The sequence below is a fragment of the Ostrinia nubilalis genome, chromosome 25 (assembly GCF_963855985.1).
Source record: "Ostrinia nubilalis chromosome 25, ilOstNubi1.1, whole genome shotgun sequence".
Lineage (NCBI taxonomy): Eukaryota > Metazoa > Arthropoda > Insecta > Lepidoptera > Crambidae > Ostrinia > Ostrinia nubilalis.
This window is the reverse complement of record NC_087112.1, coordinates 2,930,501-2,955,676: the sequence shown is the minus strand read 5'-3', so window position 1 is coordinate 2,955,676 and position 25,176 is coordinate 2,930,501. Positions and strand designations below refer to the sequence as shown.

General features: G+C 38.2%; 1 protein-coding gene across 1 annotated transcript in view; it reads left to right on the top strand.

Annotated features, from left to right (window-relative positions):
* Positions 1–25,176, top strand: part of LOC135084070 (zinc finger protein 358-like) — an 84,723-nt gene that overhangs the window by 34,724 nt on the left and 24,823 nt on the right. Inside the window, exon 5 of the mRNA XM_063978811.1 lies at positions 12,293–12,524. Coding sequence (XP_063834881.1) covers positions 12,293–12,524 — 232 coding nt within the window. The remainder of the gene's footprint in view (positions 1–12,292; positions 12,525–25,176) is intronic.

Here is a 25,176-nt window from a genome sequence, read left to right as displayed (position 1 = left end):
GGAAATTTCCAAAAATTCCAAAAACTTGGTATGCAGTTTGGTGACGTTTGGGGACCAGAATGACATTTCACCATTTTTATGAAAAAAGTCTGGCAACACTGAAAGTTATGGGGAAAAGTTTTTTTTGCGACATGGGTGACTTTAAAGTTAGTGACAGACAGAAAGAATTGTGGCAGAAAAAAAATAAAAATGACGTTTGGTCGGATATACGACCCAGATTATGGGAAAAATCCGAAATGTCAGAAAATCAAGATGGCGGCTGAGCGGGCGGCCATTTTGTGAAAAGTTGAAAATTTCGAAATATTGGAATTCATTTTTCGAGTACATGGCAACATTTTGGAAAGTCGAGTTGTATGAGACGGTTGTGTGTCCTGTCAAGAGGTTTCGCTTGGGTGAAGAAATTTCTCCAGTGTTGCCACACTTTGGGAGATTTGGTCCAAAAATGTCGAAAGTAGAAATAACGACTTCCGGTCAAAAATTTGGACGACGCCTCCTGCAAAGGGGTCGTGCAAATGACATTTGACCATTTTCATCTCGATCACCTGGCAACACTGGGAGCTACGGGGAAAAGTATTTTTTTCGACATGGGTGTCTTTAAAGTTAAGGACGGACAGAAGGAGATATGGAAGGGAAAATCTGAAAATGGGGTTTGGTCGGTTATACGACCCAGATTATGGGAAAAATCCGAAATCATGGAAAATCAAGATGGCGACCGAGTGAGCGGCCATTTTGTAAAAAGTTTCAGATTTCTGATTTTTCAAATGCATTTTTCAGGTAGTTGGCAACATCTGAGAAAGTCGGGTTGTATGAGGCGATTACGTAGTTTGTTAAGGAGTATCGCTTGGAAAAACGAAAATTTCCAGTGTTGCCATACTTTGAGAGATTTGGTCCAAAAATGTAAAAAATAAAAATAACGACTTCCGGTCAAAAATTTGGATGACGCCTCCTGCAAATAGGTCAAACTAATGACATTTGACCATTTTCAACTCGATCACCTGGCAACACTGGGAGTTAGGGGAACTCAAAGTTTTGAGACAACGGAGGAATAAGGAATTGTAGAAACAAATGAATTCGGGATTGGGTGAAGTTAGAAAAAAAGTGAAAATGGGGTTCGGCGCGGAAAATGGTCCAGATTAAGGAAAAAATGCAAAATTTTGGAAATCCAAGATGGCCGCCAAGCGTTCACCCGTTTTCCTAAAGGGACTAAATTCTCCATACAAATTGTATGCAGGGGGGCTTAGCTAACGTAGAAAAAGGCGAGGCCGAAGGCCGAGCGATAGTTTAAAGCCTGTGAGTCGCCATAGATTTATTTTTAATGCGTCAAAAAAGGACTAGAGCCCAGTGACAGACAGAAAGGCGAGGCCGAAGGCCGAGCGATGGTTCAAATCCCGACAGTCGCCATAGATTTACTTGTGTTGCGTCAAAAAAGCACAAGAGCACCGTGACAAACGACAACGCCCCGTGTAATTTTTGCGAGGCCGAAGGCCGAGCTCCGAATGCGAGGCCGCAGGCCGAGCGCCGCGTAGGGCGAAGCCCGGAGCGGCCAGCATCGCAGATCTAGCTTTTGTAGCCCGCGTAGCGGGCGACCAAAGCTAGTCTATAATATATAAAGCTCGATTACCACTGACTGACTGACTCACTGACTGATCAGGGGTATTTTTGGGGTATTTAGAGGGGAGAGGGGTAAAATTGTAGGTGTTTATCTCAAACTAGATTTTTCGACACCCAGGTTTTTTAGATTTTTTGAACCAAAAAACAAAATGGCGGCACTTTTTGAAACACAAACTTTTCTGTCTTTGGTCCTGAATTTTTTCTTTTTTGAGTGTTAAGTGGGGTTGCCAAGGTGTGTTCAAAAATGTGAGAAAAAAACGGAAAAACAAAATGGCCGCGCCGCCATCTTGGATTGAAAATGCGATTTCGGGGTGTTTTTAGGGAGGTGTCATTCCGAGATGCGCAATTGTTTTTTAAAATTTCTTTTGAGTTCTTGTGACATGTATAGTCTTCTTTAGAGTCTTATTCACAGATTATCAAAAAACAAGATGGCGGCTGAGCCGTCGGCCATTTTGTTGCGATCAAAAAATTTCCAAACTTTGGTAGCAATTTCCCGGCAGATGGCGACACCGGAGTAGGGTACAATGTTCCGGGCGATTGTTTGTCTGTTATTCGAGTGTTGCCATGAATCGGTAAAAACTACCATTTTGGTAGAAAATTTTCCACCACGGCCCCGGATAGTAGAAAATGGAAATTTCCAAAAATTCCAAAAACTTGGTATGCAGTTTGGTGACGTTTGGGGACTCGAATGACATTTCACCATTTTTATCAAAAAAGTCTGGCAACACTGAAAGTTACGGGGAAAAGTTTTTTTTGCGACATGGGTGACTTTAAAGTTAGTGACAGACAGAAAGAATTATGGCAGAAAAAAAATAAAAGTGACGTTTGGTTGGATATACGACCCAGACTATGGGAAATATCCGAAATGTCAAAAAATCAAGATGGCGGCGGCGTGGGCGGCCATTTTGTAAAAAGTTGAAAATTTCGAAATTTTGGAATTCATTTTTCGAGTAGTTGGCAACATTTGGGAAAGTCGACTTGTATGAGGCGGTTGTGTGTCTTGTCGAGAGGTTTCACTTGGGTGAAGAAATTTCTCCAGTGTTGCCATACTTTAGGAGATTTGGTCCAAAAATGTCGAAAGTAGAAATAACAACTTCCGCTCAGAAATTTAGATGACACCTCCTGCAAAGGGGTCGTGCAAATGACATTTGACCATTTCCGTATCGATCACCTGGCAACACTGGGAGCTACGGGGAAAAGTATTTTTTTCGACATGGGTGTCTTTAAAGTTAAGGACGGATAGAAGGATATATGGGAGAAAAAATCCAAAAATGAGGTTTAGTCGGTTATACGACCCAGATTATGGGAAAAATCCGAAATGTCAGAAAATCAAGATGGCGGCTGAGCGGGCGGCCATTTTGTAAAAAGTTTCAGATTTCTGATTTTTCAAATGCATTTTTCGGGCAGTTGGCAACATTTGGGAAAGTCGGGTTGTATGGGGCGATTACGTAGTTTGTCAAGGAGTATCGTTTGGGAAAACTAATATTTCCAGTGTTGCCATACTTTGGGAGATTTGGTCCAAAAATGTAAAAAATGGAAATAACGACTTCCGGTCAGAAATTTGGATGACGCCTCCTGCAAATAGGTCAAATTAATGACATTTGACCATTTTTAGCTCGATGACCTGGCAACACTGGGAGTTACGGAAACTCAAAATTTTGGGACATGGGTGGTTTTAAGGAATTGTTTTACGGGATTGGGTTAAGTTAGATAAAAAGTAAAAATGGGGTTCGGCGCGGAAAATGGTCCAGATTAAGGAAAAAATGCAAAATTTTGGAAATCCAAGATGGCCGCCAAGCGTTCACCCGTTTTCCTAAAGGGACTAAATTCTCCATACAAATTGTATGCAGGGGGGCTTAGCTAACGTAGAAAAAGGCGAGGCCGAAGGCTGAGCGATAGTTACAAGCCTGTGAGTCGCCATGGATTTATTTTTAATGCGTCAAAAAAGGACTAGAGCCCAGTGACGGACAGAAAGGCGAGGCCGAAGGCCGAGCGATGGTTCAAATCCCGACAGTCGCCATAGATTTACTCGTGTTGCGTCAAAAAAGCACAAGAGCACAGTGACAGACAATAAACACCCCCTGTAATTTTTGCGAGGCCGAAGGCCGAGCTCCGAATGCGAGGCCGCAGGCCGAGCGCCGCGTAGGGCGAAGCCCGGAGCGGCCAGCATCGCAGATCTAGCTTTTGTAGCCCGCGTAGCGGGCGACCAAAGCTAGTCTATAATCTATAATATATAAAGCTCGATTCTATCTATAATATATAAAGCTCGATTACCACTGACTCACTCACTGACTGATCAGGGGTATTTTTAGGGTATTTAGAGGGGAGAGGGGTAAAATTGTTAGTGTTTGTTTTTAACTAGATTTTTTGACTGACAGCTTTACCACATTTTTTGAACCAAAAAACAAAATGGCGGCACTTTTTGAAACTCAAACTTTTCTGTCTTTGGTCCTGAATTTTTTCTTTTTTGGTGGTTGGTTGGGGTTGCCAAGGTGTGCTAAAAAATGTGAGAAAAAAACGGAAAAACAAAATGGCCGCGCCGCCATCTTGGATTGAAAATGCGATTTCGAGGTGTTTTTAGGGAGGTGTCACTCCGAGATGCGCAATTGTTTTTGAAAATTTCTTTTGAGTATTTGTGACATGTATAGTCTTCTTAAGAGATACATTCACAGATTATCAAAAAACAAGATGGCGGCTGAGCCGTCGGCCATTTTGTTGCGATCAAAAAATTCCCAAACTTTGGTAGCAATTTTCCGGTAGATGGCGACACCGGAGTGGGGTACAATGTTCCGGGCGATTGTTGGTCTGTTATTCGAGTGTTGCCATGAATCGGAAAAAACTACCATTTTGGAAGAAAATTTTCCACCACGGCCCCGGATAGTAGAAAATGGAAATTTCCAGAAATTCCAAAAACTTGGTATGCAGTCTGGTGACATTTGGGGACCCGAATGACATTTCACCATTTTTATCAAAAAAATCTGGCAACACTGAAAGTTATGGGGAAAAGTTTTTTTTGCGACATGGGTGTCTTTAAAGTTAGTGACAGACAGAAAGAATAATGGCAGAAAAAAAATAAAAATGACGTTTGGTCGGATATACGACCCAGATTATGGGAAAAATCCGAAATGTCAGAAAATCAAGATGGCGGCGGCGTGGGCGGCCATTTTGTGAAAAGTTGAAAATTTCGAAATTTTGGAATTCATTTTTCGACTACATGGCAACATTTTGGAAAGTCGAGTTGTATGAGGCGGTTGTGTGTCTTGTCGAGAGGTTTCGCTTGGGTGAAGAAATTTCTCCAGTGTTGCCACACTTTGGGAGATTTGGTCCAAAAATGTCGAAAGTAGAAATAACGACTTCCGGTCAAAAATTTGGATGACGCCTCCTGCAAAGGGGTCGTGCAAATGACATTTGACCATTTTCATCTCGATCACCGGGCAACACTGGGAGCTACGGGGAAAAGTATTTTTTTCGACATGGGTGTCTTTAAAGTTAAGGACGGACAGAAGGAGATATGGCAGGGAAAATCTGAAAATGGGGTTTGGTCGGTTATACGACCCAGATTATGGGAAAAATCCGAAATCATGGAAAATCAAGATGGCGGCTGAGCGGGCGGCCATTTTGTAAAAAGTTTCAGATTTCTGATTTTTCAAATGCATTTTTCGGGCAGTTGGCAACATTTGGGAAAGTCAAGTTGTATTGGACGATTACGTAGTTTGTCAAGGAGTATCGTTTGGGAAAACTAAAATTTCCAGTGTTGCCATACTTTGGAAGATTTGGTCAAAAAATGTAAAAAATGGAAATAACGACTTCCGGTCAGAAATTTGGATGACGCCTCCTGCAAATAGGTCAAACTAATGACATTTGACTATTTTTATCTCGATCACCTGGCAACACTGGGAGTTAGGGGAACTCAAAGTTTTGGGACAACGGAGGAATAAAGAATTGTAGAAACAAATGAATTCGGGATTGGGTGTAGTTAGAAAAAAAGTAAAAATGGGATTCGGCGCGGAAAATGGTCCAGATTAAGGCAAAAATGCAAAATTTTGGAAATCCAAGATGGCCGCCTAGCGTTCACCCGTTTTCCTAAAGGAACTAAATTCTCCATACAAATTGTATGCAGGGGGGCTTGGCTAACGTAGAAAAAGGCGAGGCCGAAGGCCGAGCGATAGTTACAAGCCCGAGAGTCGCCATAGGTTAATTTTAATGCGTCAAAAAAGGACTAGAGCCCAGTGACAGACAGAAAGGCGAGGCCGAAGGCCGAGCGATGGTTCAAATCCCGACAGTCGCCATAGATTTACTTGTGTTGCGTCAAAAAAGCACAAGAGCACCGTGACAAACGAGAACGCCCCCTGTAATTTTTGCGAGGCCGAAGGCCGAGCTCCGAATGCGAGGCCGCAGGCCGAGCGCCGCGTAGGGCGAAGCCCGGAGCGGCCAGCATCGCAGATCTAGCTTTTGTAGCCCGCGTAGCGGGCGACCAAAGCTAGTCTATAATATATAAAGCTCGATTACCACTGACTGACTCACTCACTGATCAGGGGTATTTTTGGGGTATTTAGAGGGGAGAGGGGTAAAATTGTTGGTGTTTATTTTAAACTAGATTTTTTGACACCCAGGTTTTTTAGATTTTTTGAACCAAAAAACAAAATGGCGGCATTTTTTGAAACATCAACTTTTTTGTTTTTGGTCCTGAATTTTTTCCTTTTTGGTGGTTTGTTGGGGTTGCCAAGGTGTGCTAAAAAATGTGAGAAAAAAATGGAAAAACAAAATGGCCGCGCCGCCATCTTGGATTGAAAATGCGATTTCAGGGTGTTTTTAGGGAGGTGTCATTCCGTGATGCGCAATTGTTTTTAAAAACTTCTTTTGAATAATTGTGACATGTATAGTCTGCTTCAGAGCCCCATTCACAGATTATCAAAAAACAAGATGGTGGCTGAGCCGTCGGCCATTTTGTTGCGATCAAAAAATTCCCAAACTTTGGTAGCAATTTTCCGGTAGATGGCGACACCGGAGTGGGGTACAATGTTCCGGGCGATTGTTGGTCTGTTATTCGAGTGTTGCCATGAATCGGAAAAAACTACCATTTTGGAAGAAAATTTTCCACCACGGCCCCGGATAGTAGAAAATGGAAATTTCCAGAAATTCCAAAAACTTGGTATGCAGTCTGGTGACGTTTGGGGACCCGAATGACATTTCACCAATTTTATGAAAAAAGTCTGGCAACACTGAAAGTTATGGGGAAAAGTTTTTTTTGCGACATGGGTGTCTTTAAAGTTAGTGACAGACAGAAAGAATTATGGCAGAAAAAAAATAAAAATGACGTTTGGTTGGATATACGACCCAGATTATGGGAAAAATCCGAAATGTCAGAAAATCAAGATGGCGGCGGCGTGGGCGGCCATTTTGTAAAAAGTTGAAAATTTCGAATTTTTGGAATTCATTTTTCGAGTAGTTGGCAACACTTTGGAAAGTCGAATTGTATGGGGCGGTTGTGTGTCCTGTCGAGAGGTTTCGCTTGGGTGAAGAAATTTCTTCAGTGTTGCAACACTTTGGGAGATTTGGTCCAAAAATGACGAAAGTAGAAATAACGACTTCCGGTCAAAAATTTGGATAACGCCTCCTGCAAAGGGGTCGTGCAAATGACATTTGACCATTTTCATCTCGATCACCTGGCAACACTGGGAGTTACGGGGAAAAGTAATTTTTTCGACATGGGTGTCTTTAAAGTTAAGGACGGACAGAAGGAGATATGGCAGAAAAAATCCAAAAATGTGGTTTGGTCGGTTATACGATCCAGACTATGGGAAAAATCCGAAATGTCAGAAAATCAAGATGGCGACCGAGTGAGCGGCCATTTTGTAAAAAGTTTCAGATTTTCGATTTTTCAAATGCGTTTTTCGGGTAGTTGGCAACATTTGGGAAAGTCGGGTTGTATGTGGCGATTATGTAGTTCGTCAAGGAGTATCGTTTGGAAAAACAATGATTCCCAGTGTTGCCATACTTTAAGAGTTTTGGTCAAAAAATGTAAAAAAAGGAAATAACGACTTTCGGACAAAACTTTGGATGACGCCTCCTGCAAATAGGTCAAACTAATGACATTTGACCATTTTTAGCTCGATGACCTGGCAACACTGGGAGTTACGGAAACTCAAAATTTTGGGACATGGGTGGTTTTAAGGAATTGTTTTACGGGATTGGGTGAAGTTAGAAAAAAAGTAAAAATGGGGTTCGGCGCGAAAAATGGTCCAGATTAAGGAAAAAATGCAAAATTTTGGAAATCCAAGATGGCCGCCAAGCGTTCACCCGTTTTCCTAAAGGGACTAAATTCTCCATACAAATTGTATGCAGGGGGGCTTAGCTAACGTAGAAAAAGGCGAGGCCGAAGGCCGAGCGATAGTTTAAAGCCCAAGAGTCGCCATACATTAAATTTTAATGCGTCAAAAAAGGACTAGAGTCCAGTGACAGACAGAAAGGCGAGGCCGAAGGCCGAGCGATGGTTCAAATCCCGACAGTCGCCATAGATTTACTTGTGTTGCGTCAAAAAAGCAAAAGAGCACCGCGACAGACAAGAAACGCCCCCTGTAATTTTTGCGAGGCCGAAGGCCGAGCTCCGAATGCGAGGCCGCAGGCCGAGCGCCGCGTAGGGCGAAGCCCGGAGCGGCCAGCATCGCAGATCTAGCTTTTGTAGCCCGCGTAGCGGGCGACCAAAGCTAGTCTATAATATATAAAGCTCGATTACCACTCACTCACTGACTGACTGATCAGGGGTATTTTTAGGGTATTTAGAGGGGAGAGGGGTAAAATTGTTGGTGTTTGTTTTTAACTAGATTTTTTGACTGACAGCTTTACCACATTTTTTGAACCAAAAAACAAAATGGCGGCACTTTTTGAAACACAAACTTTTCTGTCTTTGGTCCTGAATTTTTTCTTTTTTGGCGGTTGGTTGGGGTTGCCAAGGTGTGCTAAAAAAATTGAGAAAAAATTAGAAGAACAAAATGGCCGCGCCGCCATCTTGGATTGAAAATGCGATTTCGAGGTGTTTTTAGGGAGGTGTCACTCCGAGATGCGCAATTGTTTTTGAAAATTTCTTTTGGGTGTTTGTAACATGTATAGTCTTCTTTAGAGCCACATGCACAGATTATCAAAAAACAAGATGGCGGCTGAGCTGTCGGCCATTTTGTTGCGATCAAAAAATTCCCAAAGTTTGACACGAATTTTCCGGTAGATGGCGACATCGGAGTGGGGTACAATGTTCCGGGCGATTGTTGGTCTGTTATTCGAGTGTTGCCATGAATCGGAAAAAACTACCATTTTGGAAGAAAATTTTCCACCATGGCCCCGGATAGTAGAAAATGGAAATTTCCAGAAATTCCAAAAACTTGGTATGCAGTCTGGTGACATTTGGGGACCCGAATGACATTTCACCATTTTTATCAAAAAAGTCTGGCAACACTGAAAGTTATGGGGAAAAGTTTTTTTTGCGACATGGGTGACTTTAAAGTTAGTGACAGACAGAAAGAATTATGGCAGAAAAAAAATAAAAATGAGGTTTGGTCGGATATACGACCCAGATATTGGGAAAAATCCGAAATGTCAAAAAATCAAGATGGCGGTTGAGCAGGCGGCCATTTTGTAAAAAGTTGAAAATTTCGAATTTTTGGGATTCATTTTTCGAGTACATGGCAGCATTTTGGAAAGTCGAGTTGTATGAGGCGGTTGTGTGTCTTGTCGAGAGGTTTCGCTTGGGTGAAGAAATTTCTCCAGTGTTGCCACACTTTGGGAGATTTGGTCCAAAAATGTCGAAAGTAGAAATAACGACTTCCGGTCAAAAATTTGGATGACGCCTCCTGCAAAGGGGTCGTGCAAATGACATTTGACCATTTTCATCTCGATCACCTGGCAACACTGGGAGCTACGCGGAAAAGTATTTTTTTCGACATGGGTGTCTTTAAAGTTAAGGACGGACAGAAGGAGATATGGGAGGAAAAGTCTAAAAATGGGGTTTGGTCGGTTATACGATCCAGACTATGGGAAAAATCCGAAATGTCAGAAAATCAAGATGGCGGCTGAGCTGGCGGCCATTTTGTAAAAAGTTTCAGATTTTCGATTTTTCAAATGCGTTTTTCGGGTAGTTGGCAACATTCGGGAAAGTCAGGTTGTATGGGGCGATTACGTAGTTTGTCAAGGAGTATCGATTGGAAAACCAAAAATTTCCAGTGTTGCCATGCTTTGGGAGTTTTGGTCCAAAAATGTAAAAAATGGAAATAACGACTTTCGGTCAGAAATTTGGATGACGCCTCCTGCACATAGGTCCAACTAATGACATTTGACCATTTTCAACTCGATCACCTGGCAACACTGAGAGTTACAGGAACTCAAATTTCAGGACATGGGTGGTTAGAAGGAATTGTAGAAACAAATGAATTTGGGATTGGGTGAAGTTAGAAAAAAAGTAAAAATGGGGTTCGGCGCGGAATATGGTCCAGATTAAGGCAAAAATGCAAAATTTTGGAAATCCAAGATGGCCGCCAAGCGTTCGCCCGTTTTCCTAAAGGGACTAAATTCTCCATACAAATTGTATGCAGGGGGGCTTAGCTAACGTAGAAAAAGGCGAGGCCGAAGCCTGTGAGTCGCCATAGATTTATTTTTAATGCGTTAAAAAAGGACTAGAGCCCAGTGACAGACAGAAAGGCGAGGCCGAAGGCCGAGCGATGGTTCAAATCCCGACAGTCGCCATAGATTTACTTATGTTGCGTCAAAAAAGCACAAGAGCACCGCGGCAGACAATAAACGAACCCTGTAATTTTTGCGAAAAGGCGAGGCCGAAGGCCGAGCGATGGTTCAAATCCCGACAGTCGCCATAGATTTACTTGTGTTGCGTCAAAAAAGCACAAGAGCACCGCGGCAGACAATAAACGAACCCTGTAATTTTTGCGAAAAGGCGAGGCCGAAGGCCGAGCGATGGTTCAAATCCCGACAGTCGCCATAGATTTACTTGTGTTGCGTCAAAAAAGCACAAGAGCACCGCGGCAGACAATAAACGAACCCTGTAATTTTTGCGAGGCCGAAGGCCGAGCTCCGAATGCGAGGCCGCAGGCCGAGCGCCGCGTAGGGCGAAGCCCGGAGCGGCCAGCATCGCAGATCTAGCTTTTGTAGCCCGCGTAGCGGGCGACCAAAGCTAGTATATACATAATATAAAAGCGAAAGGTCACTGACTGACTCACTCACTCATCACGAAATCTCAGAAACTACAAGTGATACTTAGGAGTCTCAAATTTTGTATGGGGGTTCTTTTTAAAACGTACTTAGGTGCTCACTAAGAACGGATTTTACGAAACTCTACTCCTAAGGGGGTAAAACGGGATCCACGCGTACGAAGTCGCGGGCGGCCGTTTGTACTATTATAAAACCATATTTATAACAATAGCAACATTGAAATCAAATCTTGCATTATCCAAGCATCATAAGTGTTGCCATAAATTATTATCTTAGAGCCATATAACTTTCCTCTCTGGCGCCATTTCTTTAGAGATGACGGTAACCTAACGCGAAGAACATGCTGTATGTTAGATTTATACAGCGTGTTCTCTCTTGTTATGTTTTTGAATTGCTCAATATATTTTTAATAATGGAATTAATAATGACCCTTTTGGATGTAGGTAGAAAGAAAGAATGAAATCTAAGCAAGAACTTATGAAACTAAATGTTTTAAAAATTAAGTTATGTTGATCATTATTAGTGAGAGATCTTCAAGTTCGAATTTTGATATACACTTATTATTATAAACACCTGTATTTAATTTATTTTTATGATTTCAAACTTCAAAAAACGTTTACCTAAGCTTTGTCATTACTCCGAATCAGTATTTTAATCTAGAAAGTGAACAATATTCATAGATTTTTATGAAAATCATATCAGTTATTAGGTAGGTAGGCTCGTTTTGTTACACAATATTTCTTTTTCAAACACCACGATTGACGTAAAAACCGCCTACAACTCGTCCACCCACAGTGATTGTATTTTTCAACATTTTTTTTCCAAGAACTGGGATATTAGAAAACAATGGCCTTCGTGAGATTCAGGGAAACGCCTTTCCTTCGTCTAATTCGGGAAAAACAATCGATTCTATAAATACCACCTTCTTTTTGGTACCTCTGTAACCGTCTTGATTGTATCTTTACTAACAACTAGGTACGTTTTATAAAAGTGACCCAACCCAACTATCTTATTATGTATTAAAGTTTCTCGAAATTTCTTTTAAAATGGTAACATTGATCCCTCTAAGGCAGAGTTGCACCACCTAACTTATGTCGTTACTATAACTTCAACTGGTGTTTTTGTAAGGAGTTTGACAGATTTTTGACGTTTGTTAAAGTTAAAGTAAAATGGTGCAACCCAGCCTAATACTTTACGTGGACTACGTAATCTTGTATAGTTTTTAAATTCAAATTCAAAAAGAACCATCGAAGCTTCGAAATTTAAATCCGACTCCATTATTCATTATCAAAAAAAAACTCTTCCAAATTAAAAAAATAAGTATCCAAATCAAACTTTACAAATGACTATCGCCAACAAAGAATCACTTCGAAGCTTCGAAATTCAAATCTTCAAATTCAGATTCCCAAAGTACAGTCCACAACACTTCAAAATTCGAACGCGTTCTTCAACTGTCATCCCGTTTCAGATCTTCATGCACAAGAACGCCATGCAAATGCACGCGCGCGAACTTCAGCGAGGGTTGGGCGGTGAAGTGAAGCCGCACCAATGCCAGCAGTGCTTGAAGTCGTTCAGCTCCAACCACCAGCTCGTGCAGCACATCAGGGTCCATACTGGGGAGAAGCCTTACAAGTGCAGTTACTGCGATCGGAGGTTCAAACAGCTGAGCCACGTCCAACAACACACGAGACTGCATACAGGTTAGTGTAGAATAAGTTCGTTGTAAGACTGCATCTCACTTAACTTCAGGTGCGATTGCAGTAAAAAACCTACCTGTCTTAATAATACTTTTAATGTTCAAAAACAAAAGAAAAGTTCACATCTGTGACTTATTTCAAATGATTGCATAGCAAAGTTAAATGTGACTGGATGCATAAATGTCAACTCAGAGAAGTATAGATAAATTAATAACAGTGAAATCATAAAAATCTGTTCTATAGCTCTGCAAGTAGTCTAAATGTACCCAAATGTGACACAGGGCATTGTCTAAAATTACAAACTTTTTGTGCAGTCCACTTCCTATGTACTTAAAGGCAGATAGATATGCAATAACACGAGTGTGCACTGGAGAATAAATTCAAACAGTTATTCGTATATTTCATCGGAAACCGCCAATAAAAAGTATATTAATCCAGCAGACCGAACGCATGTCATCGCCGCGCATTCGTCTTGTAATTGAATAAAACGCATCAAGTATGCAGCCGTTAAAATAAACTGGAAACTCATAAACGCACGTTCCAAATTTAAATCCGTACGCCATTGACGCGACGCGTTCCCGCGCAAAATCTTCTGGAACGACTTTGATTTCTTTTTAGTTGCATTTGTCAAGATGCAGACGGTGAAACCTCTTTGGTTTGTTCTTAAGAAGTTTACGTTCTTAATTCAGCCAGTTTTTGTCTAAACGTCAACTTTTCGTTTGCTTTAAATATTTTTTCAAGATATTGAGCATGTTGCTGAAAAAGCAACGAAATAGATCTGATAGTGTCTAAACAAATTAAAAAACTATGTTATCTCAATTGTCCATTTAAGCAAAACAAAAACGAATCAACGAAACACATCAATACAACCCGAATAACACAAAAACTAACTTCCAATTGAACACTAACAACGTCCGACAACTATTCAACGTAACTCCCAACGCGCTAAACTTTAGCAATTAAAAAACTACGTGTCTGCGATTGGCCGAGGTTTTCTACGGGAAAAAATGAGCGTGGAAAAGCGGGAAAAAAATCCGGCCAATGGCCGCCCGCCGCGGCACCGGCCAATCGCACGGTGGGCAGGCCGCAACGTACACTACGTGGCTTAGAAAAAAAAATTCACGTGTTTTTCCACGTTCCCACCGGCCAATGACGACCTCGCTATAATCTCGGCGTTCTTTTGTGAATTTTTAGAATAGTTATTAGCTATTTTAAATAGGAGTGGGATTATTATGAGTACTTTATTTGATTTAGCTATGTCTACTTCAGTTTTAGTGTTCTCTTGTTTTGTAAGATCAGGTGCGAATTTTAGAGTTTGAATGAGTAATTAAGTTCATGTAAATGAGAAAAGTTAAATACCAATTCATACGGTTCTTTGATTTTTTCGAGATCGAGATTGGAAACGTCAAATTTGAATTTAGAATTATGACATTTGTGGTAATTTCGTTTTCTTTTTCTGTCGCCTGCCAGTATTCAGTTGTTTTTCTTATAGCCATTTTAAGCTAGCCATGGGAGGAGATAATTAAAAACTTTCCTACTATTGTTTGAGTGGGCGTAGGTTTAGTTTTGTCGATGCTGTTGAGTCATTTACCTATTTTACAAGTCAATGTATAATAATTATAGTAAAGACAATTTATTATGAGTGACTTAATTAATTCGCGAATGGAAGTTATTGTTTTGCAAGCAAATCAAGATTTTTCCTGTAGATTTAAAATGATTTTGATGATGTTTCCTTGCGTACATCTATAGAGTATTAAAACGGTCCATAAACGAATTTTATTAAGAATAGTACCGGCCGCAACGTTCTTGGCCGTCAACGTCAACCTTGATAGCACCTGGCGTTCTAAATTTGAAATCAAATAAAACAAAAATCCGCCAAATGAAAATCAAACTTCATTTCCCGCATTCGAATTTCAAAATTTTTAACGTAACCAGTTTATAACTTTTAAATCGGAACCAGCCAGTATTTAAAGTGCATTATTAATTTGAAATTGGAACTACAAAGTTACAAAGCGAACCTGTTGTTTTTCCCACGTTTTTTGTCTAGGCAAAGGAATACGCGAGTGGGGAGCCGTTATTAAAAATGTATCGCTGTCAGGCGACGATTGTCGGGCGTTGCGTACAAGGACGTAAATGAGTTTTTTAATTGTCATAATTGGCACCTCGCTTGTCACACATGACGTGTCGAAAGACGTAGCACGAATACCGACTAATTTTAAAATTAACCGATACGGAACAATGTTTAGGTGTTTTGAAGATGGATTATTAAATTAATAATTACGAAACAAAGTTTCAGTGGAGACTTGTGTAAAAATAAGCCACAACAATAACAAATACAAATTAATAATAATGTTGTTATAAAACTATTAATAACATTGCGGTTTAGGTGTTTCCTTGAACTAATTGGTATTTAAAGTATGAGGAATTTAATTTGTTTATTTAAAACGCTATTTATCTGTTTTCAAAATAAAACAAAATTAAAAAAAAAATAGATTTTTTTTCGAGTTTATGAAATTTTGTGAATTATCGATCACTTGTTAAAAGTAATTTTGGAAACAAAACAGGCCAACACGTAAAAAGGTATAACTCGAAATTTCATAGAAATACCCACTCGCCACTATACTCGTATATTCCGCCCTCAAAGAGATAATTACATGTTATAAGTAAGCCTTCGGCGGGGAAAAATACCGGTCGGGCTCTATTTAGTGCTTGAATAATTCCGCCTAACCACAGAGTGAGGCATAAAGCTGAAATTAAAGATATAAGTGAACGCGGTGAAAAATGGAACTACGAAAAATTTTGAAAATTGTTCGGGTTTGACATTTTTGGGAAGAAATGGCGCCCTCCTCATTATCTTTGTCTTTATAGTTGCATATTCACATTTGTTTTTATGAAAACATAACATTTTACAATCAGTCATGCTGTAAGTCATTCCGAAGAAATCATTACTTTTAAAAATGTTTTGTCTTGAAGAGAGAAGGTAAAAAGAACAATGCAAAGTCTTTTTACAAAGAAGTTTCAAAGCAAGGCCCCTGAAAAACCAATCAATCGGCCATTTTATTTTCCCAATTATTTGACTTAGCATGACAATAGGCCAAAAAACATTACGCAAAGTTGGGGCTTCTTATTTTGTTGTCGTACTTAAAAAGGACATTTCAAATGAGAATATTCTAAAGCCATTGTTTGTTTTTTGCTAATGTATTTTTTTTAATAAACTTGATGAGTTTTATAGATATACTTAATCTATAAATTTATATATGCAACTGGTAACTGACGTTAGTAGAAACCAAATTAACTCCAGTTAATAATAAGCAAAACAGGGGCATTTGATGTTTAGGAATAGGTTCTTACTTTAAACAATAATATGTAATTGCTTTTTGTCAATTAAAAACTACAAAACATTCGATTTTTGTTGAAAACAAAGTTTGTCAAGGACTACAGAATCTTTAATAGCGTTTTTAAGCTATAAAGAATTACTCAAAATATCTTTTAATTGAAATTGGCTAAATTTTGCTACAATCTTTGTACTTCAATTGCTGGGTATATGCCTCTCCAAACTCTGCAACCTGTAACCAAAATTTTAATAACTGCATTATTTCGAATAGAAACATCCGAAATATGAACAAAACAACTAAAAACTAATTTTAAAAGAACACAATTTACAGTAGAAAAGCATGTAGACATTAATGTATACTTTTAGTTACTTTTCTATTATTATTGTATTAAAATAATTATTAAAATAAGAATGTTTCTTGCTAAAGATAAAAAACGTCAGGTGGACAGAGTTTCTAACTCGATATTAAACTTTGAAAGTCGGAGGTGAAAAATTCTCAGAAGGCACAAAGACTGTCCAACTCCTCTGGGGAAATATTTTAATAATTTTCAAACGTTTTTCCTCTTTGGAAACTGTTAACGAGTTTTTTTATTAACACGAATTCGGAATTTGTGAGTTTTTCACTTAGACGGTTCTTGTCTTCAAACTGTTTAGGTACAGAAGCTATTATAATAGTATAAAATAAAATATTCTTTCGTTTTATCATAATTATTACACTCAGACAACATTATTAAGATAGTAAAATTAATTTTCGTAGAAACGTAATTAAATTACTGATCTATATTCATGTCATGTCAAAAAACTTTCTTCAAAAGATACAATATTATGTTGTGGAGGAATCGAATTTGAGACACGCCGCACCAATCCATCAGGTCACTAAGGCCCAGTTTTTTGATTCGTAGTTAAAGTAACCAATAGTCAAATTTGATACATGTCAAATGTCAAGTGGTTAAATATCAGAGAAAAATGTTTTTCGAACACTTGTCTTTTCGTACATTTTTTTAACTATTAGTTTACATTTTGTTAATATTTAACCATTAGTAGCAAAATTTAACAATTAGTTATTTTAACTATGAATCAAAAAACTGGGTCTTAATGAATGAAAGACTCATATCTAATTCTAAGTCTGACAAAAGCGGATACCTCTAATTTAGAACTTCATTTGTCTTTATAATATCATAATTTAGGAATTCAAGACTTTACTAAACTGTCTTAGTGAGATCACTCAATGATTCAAACGCTACGCACACTTACGCCCGTATTTATAAACATTACTATGAGGTCTCACAGTGCGCGTGGACGCACAGAGTGACACGCGAACCAATCGCAGAGCTCTATTCAACGCTGTGCGTTCGATTTGCTGCTTCACTTAAGCATTGGTTGTGATTGTTGTGAATACGGGCGTAAGAGGCGTACGGTAGTAAGTGCCTTCCAGACATAATGAATGGAACACCAAAATCTAAGGGTTCTTTACTACGGCGACATCCTTTTATTTGCAGCATCCCGTTTAGTGTATACGTGTCCCGTCCCGCAACACGACAATCCAGTTTTGCAGGATCCTACTGAATCCCATGAAACTGGGTTGTCATGGGAAAAAGCCCATATTTTGCAACGAAACTGTATGACTGATGTACAAAAGTATTGAACCCTTAAACCATGGCACCCCCACGGTGGTAACTGTGGTTATAATCGCATCAAGGCCCGTAAAGTTGTTAAAAAGCAATTAGACAAGGAAAAGTGAAAATTATATGTCATCGGTAAAGAAACCAACACGTTAACTAAAAATTAGCAACTTTATAGTAGAATGAAAGAGCTATTTCGTTATTGATGCTCAATTTGTTTCTATCATTGAAAGTTTCGTTATTTTCAAACCTAAACGACGCGGTCTATTATTTTCTAGCTAAAGGCAATGACATGCATGGTAAAATCGCTCAAAGATTAGGTACTTTAACTAAGGCTGAGTTGCACCACCTAACTTCAACCGTAACTATAACGATAACCAGTGTTTTTTGTATGGAGTTTTACAGATTTTTGCAACTCAGCCTAAGTATTGATCATGACAAAAACCGCTAAAAAATCTACTTTACCTGATGTTAGTTACCTAAACACATTTCAATATCAATTTCAAAATAATCAAGTTAAACACTACGACATCTTATGTAGTTGTGTTTTGCTATAACACCGTATAATCTACCATGTAGTGCTCTTGACTTTACTTAAGCGGTGATGATACGAAAAGTCTTTATTCGTATAGTTTCCGTTCATGACTGCAGTAGTATTTCACAAATCGAATCAACATTATCTACTGCAGAATAGCTATTTACTATCAAATTGTATATTTCCTTTAAAAAAAGTAGTGTTCCATCAGTCAATAAAAACTAAATCAACAAAAAACGGGCCCAGTGGTCCGCACCCGCAAAAACTCCAGACAAAAAACTTCACGCATTTTGTGGAATTCACATCGTATATACGCGTTATTTGTCACATACCCCCACCCTGTCATTAATGTATTTACATAGTGTGTAGCGGGGAGGCATCTCGCACGAGGGGTGGGGGGATAGTGAAAATCGATAGAATCATTGCGCCATGCGTTCGATGATTGCAACCGTAAAAGTGGGGACCGTAGTCGGTTAATACAATGATTTGGGCAACTGTTTTAAAACTATAATATAATTTTAAGTGGTCTTACTAGCACATGTTTATGTAATAAGGCACTGGAAAGTCTTTAAAAAGTAATGTAAATTGATTGGTATATCGACTACTTTATAGTTGCATTGAAAGCAAATCAATTAATTACTCTGAAACTAAGACAGAGTGTATGCTTAGTTCATACTGTCGCCAGCTCATGAGACTGTTCAATTTGGTTGCATAATAGAAATTACTACGACCACACAAGATACTAAATTGTTTAGTTAGAGTCGCACAAAACCAGAAAAACTTGGGCTATAGATTATGACACATTTATTAAACAAAATAAAATTATAATCGCACGTATCATTGAAAACGCGGAGGGTCCGAACTTAAACGTTTAAAATAACAAACCGATCCCAAGTTTTTCTCACCCCAACACCACCTTCTTTCACCTTAATGGGGCGAAATTTTATGTAACTTTCGGTCGTATTCCACGCCGCGTCGCGTACGGAAACCCCGGCTATATTTTACTAAATACTAAAATGGAGGTAGCAAGCCATTTTCGAATATTCCACTCGCTTTGCCTGCATTGCTGATTATGTGACACAAAAACAATATATCAAGTTGTTTTCTAAGAACGCACGTTCGTTCTAAGTGCTACAAAAAGTCACTAAAGTTTCAAGCTACAAAAATCATGTTACTTTGCTGTAACTGTTTTAAAAATGACACAAAATGTATCTTTAGATACTGAAACTAAGTAAAGATCCCCAAGTATCATTACCATTGTCTCAAATTCTTTATTTTAAAAGAGTTGCCACATTTGCATAGAGCATTACCTAATAACTTTTAGCGAATATTAAAATAGAGATAGCACACCAAATTCTGTACCTACGCTGCGACCGCAACGCTGTGGGTTTCGCCGCTCAAATGCATTTCCTTTATACAACTAATGCGTTATTGGCCGCAGCAAATAAATGATAATTCCCGGACCGTAATAGTAATGCGGCCCATTTGCCTCTAAATACGGCATTAACATAATTAAACTGCAAATAAACAATATTGTAATCAAGAGAGTGTGATGTTGTAAATCAGACGAGATTATACCTTGTTTTATGTTAGTGTCAATAATCAGTTTTTTACTGTAAAAATATCATCACATTTAGTGCTTGTTCCCACGGAGGCATCACGTTTTTCACGTTTTCACTTTTATGAACTGTTTTTGAAGGATCCCAAAGTAGTATACGTGTTTTAATAACGTTCACACAGACATCCCGCTTGCAGATTATGATTGGATTATGTAATTCTGTGATTGAAATTAATCACAATTTCCTTCAATTCCAACCTGTTTTGAGATAAATAAATACTTTCTATCAAATATTGAGTGATTTTGAGTAGAACTCTGATTGATAGACTTTATGAAATCAAAATGATAATACAGTAGGTATTATGTACGTAAGCACATGACTGTATTATGAAGCCTATTGCAAAAAAAGAACCAAAAAAATCACATAAGTTATTAACTGGCATAGATCGATCTCAACCCGCCTACTCTAAACCACAGTTCCCATTTGCCCATTAAAATTCCATAAAAAACCTCAAGTCTAAAGGGGATAATGAACCGGGGACCTCTGGGAATCGTAACTCGAGCTTGTAATCCATCTTATCATTTTGGAAAAATTGTCTAATGGAAATTTTTGCCGAAAGAAATCCCCTGCCCACTGGGGAATGGGGAGGCTTATGTATAGGGCCTGTACCACTGTGCACTTATCTCTTAGTTATTATAGTTATCAATTTTACCTGAACCATTTGCCATAGATTTTGACTGAATATTAAAAAGAAGAAATATTTGATTGTTTTTTTCTATTGAATAGGCTCCGAAACTACTGGACCGATTTGAAAAATTCTTTGACCATTAGAAACCTACATTATTTCTGATGAACAAAGGCGGTACGAAGTTCGCTGGGTCAACTAGTAATAAAGATAATTGAATTGTGTGTGATAATGTCACTGATAGTATACAAAGGAGTTATAAATAACTGGCTCTATTTGGCATCAAAGTGTTTATTACGTTATTATTCTTCAGGCGCGTATAAAATCTCAATCAGAAGTAAGGTACTTGATACAAATAAGGCCTACCTAACTTTAAATGCTTATATTTCAATAAATATTAACGCCAGTCAACAAAAACAAGGTTAATTAACTTCTTCCATTCTTTAATTTTAGCAATATTACAAAAAATAACACAATTTTTAACTAAATCTATTCAAAATAAGCAAATTACGAAACCACTGATTTTGGCTTTATTAAATCACCTACACGGAATAAGGCCTATATGATTCAAATGCCTGTAGACCTTAAAATTGAGGTTGTATTAAACAAAATGGGGTCATAAAACATTAAACACGTCGATTTGTTTGCGTTATCAAAATTTTACATACCAAGTAAACAGAAATATACTGTATATCTCTAGATAAACTTAAATTCCACTTATTAAGAATAATACATAAATTATAGATAAAATTAAATATTCATAGTAACAAAGTAATGATTCCTGACTTAAATTATCAAAAAAAATATCAAAAACAAACAATATTATTTTTTTGTATAGGGCTTATTAAAACACCGTGTTCGAATAAGGCCTACACATAAAACCTTTTAAATAAATCAGTTTAGGAACATCATTTAGTCTTGATTTTTTGTAAACAAAATGAGATCTCAATTTTTGTTAGAACCAAGGCATAAAAAGGCTTCTGAATCATCTTTACGAACTCCTACACAATCTTTATGATACCACCAAAAGCAGTCCTTCATGGTAGCATATCTGCTACATTGTCTTCGAGACAAACATAATAATATCAGCTTTAATCCTTTAGAATTATATATACGGCTTTTTTTTTCTTATTTTTTATTGGTTTTGTATTTTGTTTCTTTTTTTTACAGGTTTAGTAATTTTTTTTTACTCTGTTTTCTTTTTATTTTCTGTGCTGTTAGTAACATTCTTATTAAATAAATATTTAGTTACTCTTTGACTCATTTAGTTTAATGAATTTGTCCGTAATCAGGTGTTGACATAAGTATCCAATATGGCCTACCATGCTGAAATAAGGCCTAGGCCTTATTAGATATTTCGCTCTTGTTGTCTTTAAAAATTTACAAATAATGCATCTATAGCCAGTAGTACAAATTAAGGTAATTATTAGCTAGTAAGAAATATTTAGAAACGATTACTAAGAAAAGCTTAATCTAAAACAGCGTTATTTTACCGAAAATTTAAGATGAAATCGCCAGATTTTTATAAGAGAGCACGAAATCACCCACCACCTTAGAAGAACGCGTGCCAATTGGTGCTGGGATCGTGGATCGGGACGCTCTTGCACTCTACCGGGTTGTAGGGCATATGAGTACGTGTCCTTGAAGTATTATCCCGGTTGGATTGGTTTATCTGTGTTTTCTGATGTATAGGCCTTATTAGAACGTAGGCCTTATTTGTATCAAGTACCTTAGACAGATAGCTACACTTTATTTCCAACTTATACTTATAAAACTGAAGTTTGTTTTTGGTTTGGTTAAAAGAGCTAATCTCAGGAACTACTGGAAGGCTTATACCATCATGCTATGACCACACAAGCAGAGATTCAATGAAAAATGTTACGAAAAAGGGAAAATAATTCAAACTATTTACACACGTACGAAGTTGCGAACGCAGCTATTATAAGAATAAAGAAGAGTATCATTATTTCAGATAGCATTTTTTATGCTTTTAAATCAGAAAATAGTTTTCTCTCAGTTTTTCTGCGGGCTGAGTGTGAGTTTACATCAAAAGTCCTCACTAGTGAGTGCGTTGAAAAAATGTATGAAAATTTTAGTTCTTATACGTTTCCGGGCGCTGTAAGTGTACAATCCGTCATACATTTAATCTCACTTACGCGGTTGACAAATTCACAAATTCAAATTCATTTATTCATTGCATCATGTAGTACATTGGATGTTAAATTGTAGTGTCTTAGATCTAAACATCGAATGCTTTTGACGTAAACTCACACTAGGCCCCCTGTGTGCTTACCATGAGTTTACGTTAGGTGTGCTCGCTAGCGAGTAGGTCAAAAAAATCTTTGAAGATTTTTATTTCTTGAAAGTAGCCGCTAGGGGCGCTGCACAATATGTCATACATTTATTGTAATTTTTTTACGTAGTCACTCTAGCGAGCACACCTAACGTAAACTCATGGTGAGCACACTGACCTCTTTACTGAAGTTTTCTAGCCCCACGCTCTACACGAGGTACAAGTCTGTAAGAACGTACCTATATCTACATTATACAGCAGTTAACAAAGCCCGTAGACTTTTATACCTCCAGGAAAGGTCAGGCGGCCACTTAAAAATATATCTGAACTAGCTTTTGCCCGCGGCTTCACCCGCATGAAATTTAGTTTATCACAGATCGTCATAAATTAGAGCCTATATGTTATTCTGGGTTATAAACAATAATACTGTAAATTTTGATCAAAGGCTGTTCAGTAGTTTTTACGTGAAAGAGTAACAAACATCCAGACATCCAAACTTTCGCATTTATAATATTAGTAGGATAAAGGTCCGCATTGATTTTCTAGCGGAACAGATTTTATTTTTACGACAAGTAGGCTGAGTATTGAACTTAAGAGGGTAGTAGGTGTATCGTGTATGTGTTGAAGATTCAGTCTAGACAGAAATAATAGTGATTTTATAAGAATTGAGCTTGTTAGATGAGTTATTGCTCGATAATTTGACAAAGTGATTGAGTTTCTTAGCGCTATATTGACATTAGACTACATTCCAGACTTAAAATAATGAAATAATATCGTTTCTCTTTATTTCATAGTGTGACTTGTAAAACCTAAGATTACTAAGTATATGTTATTATATTTAGATAAGTTTGTGACAATATTAATGGAAACAGCATTGAGATGATTGACCAGTCAAGTTAAATGCAAAATTTCAATAATTTTAAGAGTGTGAAAGTGACTAAAAGCCGTTTTCACGATGTTCAATTAAAGTTTTAAGTACTTACTGCGTCATGGAGACTATAGCAAGTAAAAGTATGAAGTATTTTAGCATCAAAGTCTTGTCAGTGTCATAGTTTCGTTGCTACTCTATTTGTTGCAATTCACGAAGGCGAGTGAGCTTTACATGTGTGGTGGCTCGCTACTGTTCGTTTTGTCAACTTTTGACAGACATTACACTATCGTTAATGTGCATGTACACGTACACACACAAGTAAAGCTCACTCGTCTTCGTGAGTTGCAAGAACTATAGTGTAACTTTAAGCGAGCCTAGTGGACACTTTACTCAGAGATAGAACCTTAATTTTTAACTCCTCCTATGTTCTTCTGATTAATTTCGTTGCGGGTCCAATGACAGTTTAAATTCCTCCGGGACAAACTTGACCATCACTGGTTGGGTTTTTATTGGCGGTCAAGCAGTAGATCCTGGCTACACAGGAGTTGCAGTGGTGGGAACGAGAGGTGGGAATAGTCCCGTTTATGATACTTGCGACTTAAAATCAGAGATAGAGACACCTAAAAAAACAACAAAAGGTCCAAATAAGTCGCTGATAGAAAACACGTGTTTATTTATGTTTATTTACACCCCAAAACACTCACCCCAGAAATAAAAACGTTAACCAATAAGACGTAATTTTCATGATTGGACAGTCGCGAAGGGCTCGGTTATCTTTTTCCATTTTTTCCATTTTCCACCGCGTCTTTGTGCCACCCTCGAGAAAGAGGGCAGCGTTTGAACGAGGACCGACACTTCTTGATACTTAATGAGTTGGGATTTACTTGAAAACACCTGATGTTTTCTTGTTTTTGTAATTCACAGCTTTTTAATAGATAAAATATCACCATCATCAGGTCATTTAGTCTCCATTGCAGGAGGACGACCACTTTTTTTAATTTGCCAGAGACAAAAATGAGGAAATGAGGAGATTACATACTTTTATCGGCCGATACTTTGGTCGGGCTGTTGATCAGTAGAACATACTATAAAAGTGCGCACATTACACAGATTCTTCATACAAATTGGAAATCGACTAAACAATTGACGGACCAAAAATCTGTAGTCTGCGGTGCGTCTAAACAGTTACCTACAAATATTGCTTTTTGAGCACCACAAAGTCTATTTTAAAACCATGCAACTATTATCTGCTATTTCAGTAGCACATGTTGCATTACAGCTAGAATATGATAGCTACGGTGACATCTGTCACTCTATAATAACAATGAGGTTCAGTTCCAGAATTAGATCTGTTATAATGTCGATATCATTAGCAAACCAACAGTGTTCTATTTTGTACGACAAAAACATAAACCTACCTGACATAGGTACAGTCAGCGTCAATAGTTCGTTACACCCAAAGTGGCCAAAAGTTGACAACAACCTTATTCCAATTGTAACAAAGACGTGTTGCGAACTTTTTGGCAACTTTAGGTGTCACAAACTATTTGACGCTGACTGTACAATATACCAGAATACATTTTTGTTACAAAATAACACCTATTACTTCGAAATAAGACGCCATAGTGTTTACCTTGTAATGCTGTCGTCTGTACATAGAAAACTTTAGTTTGCTATATTGAATACTAGCTCTCCGCCCACGGCTTCGCCCGCGTGGAATTCTGTCTGTCACAGAAAAACTTTATCGCGCGCATCC